We start from the raw sequence: 9,939 nt of genomic DNA on the forward strand, positions 1-9,939 counted from the left end.
ACTATTCCAGGCCCATTTTTGATTTTCTTTGCGATATTAGGTAAAAACAGAAGCTTCTTATCCTAGGAAAAATAAAATGGGAAATCTTTCAAAGGTGGCACACTACCTTTAAGGTATTATATATGCAACTAAATGACACACATGGTGTTTGTTCTAACCTTCTGAACAGAAAGTGAACATGTCAGGACAGCACCCCTTGGTGAACATTATACTCAAGGGGTGTAGGCACTGATTCCCCAGGGGTGAAGTGATAGGAGCACAAACATGAGTCATGTGTCTTTCCTCCTGCAGGAAAAATATATATGTGATGCCCAATGTGACTGGTAACTGCATATTATAAAGCTGGAAATATTGTACAAAGTTATGACAACACAAGCAAACAATGCATGTTACTGCTCTTGTTATTCCTATATGAGACCTCACAAGACACAAAAATATGCATGGTAAAAAAGGGAGCAACAATACATTTCAAATGTAGCTTGTCATTAAAATGATCATGGATTTCACTACATCAAAAGTGAATGAAATTAAGTGATAATCAAAGACTCTGGAAAACAAGATCAGCATAACCATAGATACCTATGTAGACTACATAATACATATGTCTTGTTTCCAAAGCTAAAGTATGATCCTTAATGTTGTAAAAGTTGGTTGGCTTTTACAATAACTTTGAATAAAAAAAACATATGGTAAACACAATTCAAGGAAATCCCAAGATCCATCCAACCTTTGACGTGCCCTGTTTGGAATGCTGTTAAACATGCTATGGTCTTCACAGAATAGGAAAAATCAACTCAAAATATTACCTTCTTTTATTACAAATACAATCTTCCCATGAATTTCACTATTGTGATGTGACTGCAGAGCTCATTCAGTCAATCAGAGACTGTGCAGAGACTTCATCATTCAAACAATCAGAGAATCAATGTGCAGAGACTAACACTTTAAAATCTAGTGACTTTTCACAAACATCTTTTATGCTACAAGCTTATGCTTACTCAACACTTTTTTCATGACTCGAATATGGTGGTGTTCATTTTAAGTGAAAACATTCATCCAGCACTAAGCAGATTATTTCTAAGCTCCACTAAGTCCCAATTTCTGCTATATTTCGCTTGGAGTCACTTCATAGTTTGAATTCAAGGTGCCTTGTGGATTTACCTCAGTTGTGTAGGTAAATACACAAGGATTTATGGGCTTTACCTCAGTTATGTAGCTGCTCCCTTAATTTAAGTTTCTCGTGAAATTTCATTGAGGCGTTGCAAGATGGGCTGTAGCCGAATTCTCTTTCCTGTTTAGCTGATGCTCATAATACCTCCACATTTCTCATTCCAATTTTTGTAGCTGTTAACAACTGATGAAGACCCATCTACCTAGACAACAATGACATTACAGAGGAAACCCCTGGCTGTATTTCATGGGCGCGCTGCCAGCCGCTGCCAGCGCATTCCGTGAGCTAGCGTCAACCTCTGGTAGTGTTGGAGGTATAGGCTTGTTGATGTATCTATGTAAGCCAAAAATGGCTGGCAGAGTGCCGCGAAACACCACCCTTATTTTTGCACAATAATGGTGTGATAACTGTTCCTGCAAGAACATATAAGGTGAAATGAAGTAAAATCAGGTGTAACATTAATATATACCCAAAAGAAGCAGTGTATGGAGTACCTATGTTCACATTACCAATAATATGATGCACAACATGCCATAGAAAAACCGGTGAATGTTGAATTTGAATTGTAACCTGAACCCAATTTCAATATCAACATGGCACTTGGCATTAACAGTAAAACACACCGTTTTTGATGTTAAATCAACAGAAAAAACTCCTGAACATAAACAAAATGATCAGAATATATAATAAGGATAATAGTATAAATAAAAATCGACGAATCGGCCTATCATCGCCCTTACACACATTCACCACTCCCAATCCCCATTCCACGCACAGATTGTTTACCTCTTGGTTTACCCCGTGTTCGCAGTCTCCCGGACGACGAAGATTCTATACGCCGTCCGACCAATCACGTTCAAGATCAGCGGGGCTTGGCCGCGGTTCTCGAACGCCATTGGCCAGATTACGCAGAATCTTCGTCGTCAGGAAAACTGTAAACACGGGGCTACATTTTTCGCTATGGTAACAAAAGCGCCAGAATTGACTACCAGAATTGGATCCGAAGGTCAAATGGGTCACGTGACTGTCAAGTTCAGATGGACAACACCTGGATTTTCCCATGTCTCCGAAACGGGCTCCAAAACGGGCACGCGACGGGGCGCAACAGCTGATTGCGACGGGCCCGTCGCAATCAGCTGTTGCGCCCCGTCAGTGCTGCCGCCGCCCGGTTCCCACTGAGCCCGCCAGGGACGGGCCGCTAACGGGTCCGTCAACGGCGACGGGCCCGTTTCGACGGGTGACGGGCCCAGTGGGAACCGGGCTTGAAAGACCGGCATGAGCCGTCGTTGGACCCCAGAGGCCAGCAGAGGGCCCTCGAAGGCCAAGATGGGCCTTCCTCAGAGGCCAATGCAGGCCCTTAGAGGCCGGCATCAGGTCTTTAGCAGCCAGTGCGGGGCCCTCGTTGGCACCTAAAGGTTCGTCTTGGGACACCAGAGACAGAAATAAGGCCACCAGAGACCGGTGTGAAACGCTCAGACGCCGGTTGGGGCCCCTGAGGCCGGTCTCATAGGCCAGATGTGGGGCTTCAGAGGTCGATGTGGGCTCTTAGCGGCCAACATGGGCGCTTGACCGCCACTGAAGTTCCCTCAGAGGTCAGTGTAGGACGCTTAAAGACCGCGGGTGTGGAAGCTATATTAATAGCTGGGAGTGGTTTTTTTTTTAGCCTCGTGACGATCGAATGAGGGCCAGGGCCCCATACACCTATGGGGGCCCATCGGTTGTTTGAGGGGGGGGGGGGTCAAATGATATGATGGCCCCCTTTATTGGCCTTTGGGGTGGGGTGGGGCATGGCCCTGATGTCCCCCCCCCCCCCGCGACCGCCACTATGTACACATTACACACAGGCCTCTGAGATTGCATACTAGCTCATGCAAACTCTTTGCAGGCCCCGGAGGTCCCACGCTAATTTAAGAAACCAAGCTGGCATACAGCGTCACCACCGGGCTTCTGAGGTGCACAGCACCAACCCATGAGGTCTTACTTTAGGCGGCGTTCGATGTCTCCCGGACGGCAAAGATTCTATGCCGTCCGGCCAATCCCGTCCAAGGTCAGCGGGGGCTCGGCTGCGGTTATGAAACGTGATTGGCCGGACGGCGTAGAATCTTCGCCGTCCGAGAGACATCGAACGCGGGGTTGGTGTCGTAGAGCCACGCTCATTTGGCAGGGCCCACCCGGCACTGCCGAAGAAGGTCTCATGCCAGCCATTGCTGGGCCTACGAGAGCCTCAAGTAAACCCACGCTGATATTCCATATAAGATCCGGCCATGATACTCGTGAACCGGTGCCAGCGACGCTGACCGCCAAATTGACAGAATGCGAAACTGAGCCTACTCATGAGTGAAATTTACGTCCTTTGATGGCGCAAGAAAGAAAATGAAACATACAAAAAGCTTTCTAGAACTTTTGTTCGATCTGAAAGGTGGGGCCAAAAGATAGTATGGCCCCACCTTTCAGCACCAAAGGGGGAGCCATGGCCCCCGTGGCCCCCCCCCCCCCTGGGACCGCCTATGCTCCTGTGTGCCTGAGAGGGCCCTCTGTGTGCCTGAAAGGACCCTCTGTGTACCTGAGAGGGCCCTCTGTTTACTTCACAAGGTCCCTCATTGGCCTAAAGGTGTCCTCTAATAGTCCTCATGGGACCCTAAAAGAGTTCTACAATACTTTCCTTTTTGCGAATAAAATGGGAAGTGTTCAAAAGGGCCCTTGAAGTCATTTCAATTTTTTCCGTGTTATAAAAAAGAACTTTTTGTCTAGGCTCCAGGGGGTCCTAGGACCCCCAGGACCCCCCTTGGATACGCCACTGTGTTCAGCTATTGTTCAACTTGAATTCAGAATTAAAAACACTGGTAAGAAGAATCGAAAAACTCAACAGAAAGCTTTCTAAAGCACAACATGCCGTGATTTTTAATGGTCATTGTTTGAATGAAGATATTTTGCCTAATTATACGAATATACCTATATATATATATATATATATATATATATATATATATATATATATATATATATATATATATATTCGGGTTACCGAAAATCGTAAAACTTTTGGGATTTTTTTTTTGCTTTTTTATAAAAAAAACAACTTTTTTATTTTCGGGAGCCCAAGATCACAAAAGTTTGAAAATGAATAGCAGTTTTGTGGCGCCGTCTTTTTCTCTATACGACCACATAAAGACTTTGAAATTGCTTGTTAACGGTAGCTTTTGTGAGCGTTTCAAAATTTCATGTTTTTTGCTCATTTTCGCTCGAACATGACCTCAGTTTGACCTCAATAACTCCTGACATAAGGTGACCAAAACTTGAAATTTTGCGTTGAGGTGTCAAATTGATGCCCGGGAAGGTACCGCGCCGCCGTTTCCTAGCTACTCAGGAAAAAACACAAGGGGTGGGCCATATTGCCCCCCCCCCCAGCGGGGCGAGGGTTAACCCGCGCACCGACGGGGGTCTGCGCCAACTTCGTACCGACGGGGGGGGGGGGGCGGATGACCGCCCCCCTTGAGATCTCGAGAACGAAGCAAGCTAGCCACAAGCGGTAAACGGCATCGGATACGCACAGTCAAGGTCTACAATTTTTACACAGGTCATTTTCAGGTCAGGTCAAAGATGACGTCACAGGAGTCGAAAAAGTCAAAATGGCGGCGCTAGATATGGAGAGTTTTTTCGAATAACTTTCGAATTAGTCAAGATAGGAACAACCTAAGGGCATCATCGTGATCCTCTCGTCAATCCGCATCGAATGATATATATGTTGACTTCGAAAGGTCAAGGTCAAAGGTTGACCTCAGGTCACGTGACCTCGAGGTCATCATGTGTATCATTCGATGCGTCTTGACAAGCTGAACACAATGAGACCATCCGCGTGGCTGTATCTTGTTCCTGTACGGAGTTATTGGCCAAAAACCTTTGTTGACCTTTGATGACGTCACATGACCTTACAGCTGCCCAACAGCAAAACAGACCTCAAGGTAGTGAAGGTTGGTCGTATATGAAGTCATGTATGGTATATGGGGCCATTCCGACCCGTTTTAGTGGTAAAAACAGGGAGTTGATTTTTCCCCATTGACTTATAATAGGGAGGTCGCGAAATTGACCTGACCTTAGGTCACCGATATCAAAATTCCGAGATATACAAATTGTAGCTACTAATGACATTATAACATCCTGCGACTTTCAAAGGCCTCCGACATCTACTGTAGCTCTGGCATGGTGACAAAGTTGCAAAAAAGTGACTTGAGGTTGGGTCATTCAAAGTGACCTGGTGACCTGACCTTAAAAGTTAGGAGGTTCAAACTTGCACACCATGTGTAAAATTGATGAAGGAATAGTCGTACCAAATTTCGGGCGCGGTTTTCCCGCTATTCGCGAAAAACCTCAGGGGGGGGGCGGATATCCGCCCCCCCCCGTCGGTGCGCGTGTTAAGCAGCAAATGAAGTGTAATTAACAGCAGGGCTGCGGAGTCGGAGTCGGAGTCGGAGTCGAAGTCGGAGTCGGTCGGAGTCGACAGTTGTGACCGGAGTCGGAGTCGGAGTCGGAGTCGATCTTAGAAACCCGACCCGGAGTCGGAGTCGGAGTCACCGAAAATCTGTCGACTCCGCAGCCCTGCTAAGTCTGCGGAGTCGGAGTCGGGAGTTGGAGTCGGTCAGAGTCGACAATTCTGCCCGGAGTCGGAGTCGGAGTCGGAGCTGGTTTTTGAAAGCCGGAGTCGGAGTCGGAGTCGGAGTCGCCGAAAATCCATCGACTCCGCAGCCCTGATTAACAGAGGGTCTTTTGTTAATCTTTTTTTAGCAATTGACAACTACCATTTTCTCCAGCGATTTGTCCACCTTGATTTCGATCACTTAGCTGTTCAGATATTAGAATTTTTCGATGAATGATGATACATCTATCCTGCAAATAGGCGTGGTTTCAATTTGTACCATCAGGCGTTTACCTGGAAAATGTAAATTCCAAAAACCCACAAAACGGCAAGATTTAAACAGGAGTGTCTTCACCGGTGCTCACGATGCAAGCTTTCCTCTGGAAATCCTCGCAAGCGCACATTTAAGGTCTATGGCGCAGATTTCCACTTTTGGGGTACGCGACACGCGTTTGCCGCTTACTATCGTCCCTAATCCCGTTCGAGCCCAGATCCCTCAAAGGCACGTCGCGCATCCTTGGTCTATAAGTTGTGCAAATTTCACCGCGCTTGGCGCAACGGTCTGGCCTGCACCCCACGAAAAGGATAGACATCTGCTGCATGCCCTAGCCCTATTGCAATGCATCATTTTTACATTATGTTAATGCTTCTTTCAGATAAAATATGACGCTGGAACGCGTCCGTCTTCGATTGAAGAAATTCGGATGGTAAATTTTGACGGAGAAGTAAAAATCCAGGAAGATTTTCTGACGGGGCTGAAGAATCTTCGCGCATTTCACCTGAGCAACATCAGCAACCTCTGCATTGGTAAAACCGACTGGAGGAAGACACTAGAAACTGAGAATATGACCATTACAATAGATAATATAAACCGACTTGAACTGGAACGTGATGCCTTCTCAGGATTGCAGAGCCCTGGACCCAAAATCGACATCAGCGGAGTGACCAACTGCAGCATTGTGGACTCTGCCTTTGCCGCCGACTCTGTCATCAAAAGTGTGTCTTTTCGAAACGTTCGGAGCTTGACCATAGAAGACGGTGCGATTCAGTCCGAAATAGGACAAGTTCACATCACCGACAGTGCGCTGCTCGACAGCTGTGGGAGCAACACTTTCAGCGGGCATGTCGGCAACTTCATCCTGAATAGGGTGACGATCGTCCCGGCGCTCCGCGCTGGCTGTCTCCAGGCCGATGGCGGCTGGGGGAGCCTCACTGTGCTGTCCAGTCGTCTGGGAGACATCGAGCCGCTCGGCATCAGCGGCACGTTCGACCACTTTCAGATCCGGAACAGCAGCGTGGGGCGAGTTGGCCAGAGCGGGCTGAACTTCAGCGCGACCTCATTCACCATCCACTCCACTAAGGTCAGGGAGCTGTCGTCGCACGCGTTGGACGTACGTTTCAACCATTCAGCATTACTGAAGATGTCCTCCTTCCTCTTGGTGCGCGCAAACGCCTTCATCGGTCTTGCAGCTAATCCCCGAAATACGGCAACGCTTTCTCTCCAGCAAGTCGTAGTTCAAGAGGCAGAGCATGGCTCCATGGCCTTCGATGACTACGGACGGCTCTCCCAGCTCGACGTTGTCCTTCACAGGGTGTGCAGCTGTTACCCCGATCACCAGGCGCTTCGACTAATGACAGGAGACAAGATGTTCAGCAACGCCACCCACGACCAGCGAGGAAGGGCGCAACAGTTTGTGGCTCAGGTACGCTGCACAGTTGGAAGACGCACGCCAACTCTAGCAGAGTTTCTCTGCTTGGAGTGCGCTGACCGCGGTGAAGCTGCGTCTCTGTGCCGGTCTATAGAAGCCAGAGGTTCTGGTTGGAAAAGCTGGAAGCTGGCCCCCGTCATCGGACTACCATTGCTGTTCGTGGGTGTGGTCGCATTGCTGATTGTTAGAAAAGTGAGACAGCGAAACACCAGCCCAACGAACGACATAAGCCCGTCGCTAGCGCTGCCGCAGGTTCCGAAGCGAGTCTCTCCTGAGCCCCGCTTCGGTGAAGCTCTAAAGGCGAGACCACGCCAGTGCCAGAATGCTGGAGGAGGCGTCACATCACAGCACGACCAGCTCGACTGCAGCGGTCATCGGGAGCAGCAGCACGACCTCGACTCAGAGCCGGTGTACTGTGAGATAAACGACCTTCGCTTTGTGCCCATGTCGCACCTTCCGCGAGGCCCCGCAGGTCAGCCACTGTACGATGACTGTGGCCCCGCAGGTCAGCCATGCTATTGAGACTGGTCAGTCGTGCCAACCGGTGCAAAAAGTGACCTGCTTCAATGGGTAAATGGTCTACAAACAGTGCTTGACTGCAAGTAAAGGACACTTCCTGCAGTTTGTATGCGCTTACAAGCGTGGTGATGCATGAAGGTAATCGACCACTGTAACTGCTTAGTGCTTCGTTCAGAGAAAATCTGTCTGCCCGAAAAGCAGGAAGAAAAATGTGATCGGATATCTTGCAGACAACATTAATGCATCAATGGCAGTTACTCTTCAAATGATCAAATCTGTTCTTTATGCGTACGTAATATTTCTTGTATAGAGTTAGGTTTATGCTCACATATTTTGCTGAGAAGCAGTGTTCTCAAAGCTTGTCTGTACAATCGACCTGAGTTGATGTTAGCGGACGATGAATATGCGAAGCATATGAGTGAATAGTGTGCCGGCGCGGATTTAGTGTATGTGCATGCATTCCTATATATTCTGCTTATGTTATAGGTGCATTTAACATATCTTATACGCACTTTCATATTGTGGCTACATCAGACAGCGTCATAGGTGTAGAAACGTTTTCAAAAGTGTGTGATTGGGAGGGGGGAAGACTAAGTCGGGTTCGTTGTCCGTTGCTGACCCGCTGCTGGAGCTGAAGGGTGCATCTGTAGCACATCCCCTTCCCCCCGACGCTCGATGAAAAATTGTCTTTCTCTGGCTTTTTTTTGTTTTGTTTTTTAGAGAATAAACGGGCTTCAATGCGCACAATGACACCTCAGATCAAAATTTCCGATTTCGGGCTCTTGTAAGTTGTACCAGCAAGACGGTCTTTTATGTACGCTTGACGTGAGCGGTGAGGCATTGACGTGAGGCAAACGTGTGACATTTCCATTGAAGTCTCAGTAGCCGCTGCGGAATTCCCCGTAATGGCATTCATCCTTCCAATTTACCGGAGCCCTTTTCAGTTTAAGTACCGGCAGTCAAGGACTTGACGATTTGGGGATTGCAACTTATGGTAAAATGGACCTTGCCGACCCTATGGTGGCCCGATTTGCTACCATACTCGTAAAGGGCTCCCTTGATAGCGTATCAACACCCGTTACTCGGTATACGTTTTCGGTGCAAGTGGTGCCCTTGAGTATCATTGGATACGAACTTCAACCAATCAAAAAGGCTTTTACAATTTACATTAGGAAGGGTACAGTAAGAAGGGTACTTTTAGAGTGGGAAGGGACTTTACTCTATACTGGTTTTCACAAGGTCTCAGACTAGGGACAGTGGTGCTGGATCGGCCCTCGCTTAGGTTTCCATGGGAGATCTTCATGTCCGTCTGGGCAGCCGATGCTGGTCTGGAAAGTGGAAAGACCCACTTCTCAACAGACCCAATCTATATCCGGAATCGTCTTATATATGTTTGAGGGGGGATCTGACGACTCGTTTAGAGGGATTTTCACCAAATTCCACAGGACTCCTATACTGGCATATCAGAGGAGCATGTCCTCTGAACTTCACGCCAGCCGAGAGGGTTGTCGGTCTGTTGGGTCGTAGCAGCCCAGCGTCCAGCGACGGCTCTTGGGATGCAGGGGTTTCATTGTTTGGTACATCTGGATACCGAAATGAAAAGCTGGGGATGGGCGATGGCATGGTCGAGCAGAAATAAAAAAGTGAGTTCTTCAGATGGCAACATGGGGCTCCCAGAGATGGTCAGCAAGGGGCATCTTCTAAGGCCAGCATAGCCCTCATGCCCTCAGCGGAGGACGTGGGGCCATCAGAGACCGCTATGGGGCCGTCGGCATGGGGCCTTAAGGGAACTGTGTGCAAGGCCCCCGTGACCTTAGTAGGGATCTCGAATGCGATAGGTTGAAGTAAGTCTTAACCCGCGCCCCAGTGGCGGTCTCAGCCAACTTCGCCCTAGTGGGGGGGGGGGG

The 9,939-nt window shown here is 48.2% G+C and overlaps 1 protein-coding gene across 1 annotated transcript in view; it reads left to right on the top strand.

Moving 5' to 3' along the window:
- LOC122367577 overlaps positions 1–8,688 on the top strand; it is a 14,755-nt gene extending 6,067 nt beyond the window's left edge. The window contains exon 2 of the mRNA XM_043340810.1: positions 6,461–8,688. Coding sequence (XP_043196745.1) covers positions 6,461–8,035 — 1,575 coding nt within the window. The 3' untranslated portion in view covers positions 8,036–8,688. The remainder of the gene's footprint in view (positions 1–6,460) is intronic.
- The last annotated feature ends 1,251 nt before the right edge of the window (positions 8,689–9,939 follow it).

The sequence above is a fragment of the Amphibalanus amphitrite genome, unplaced genomic scaffold (assembly GCF_019059575.1).
Source record: "Amphibalanus amphitrite isolate SeventyFive unplaced genomic scaffold, NRLGWU_Aamphi_draft 000878F_arrow, whole genome shotgun sequence".
NCBI lineage: Eukaryota > Metazoa > Arthropoda > Thecostraca > Balanomorpha > Balanidae > Amphibalanus > Amphibalanus amphitrite.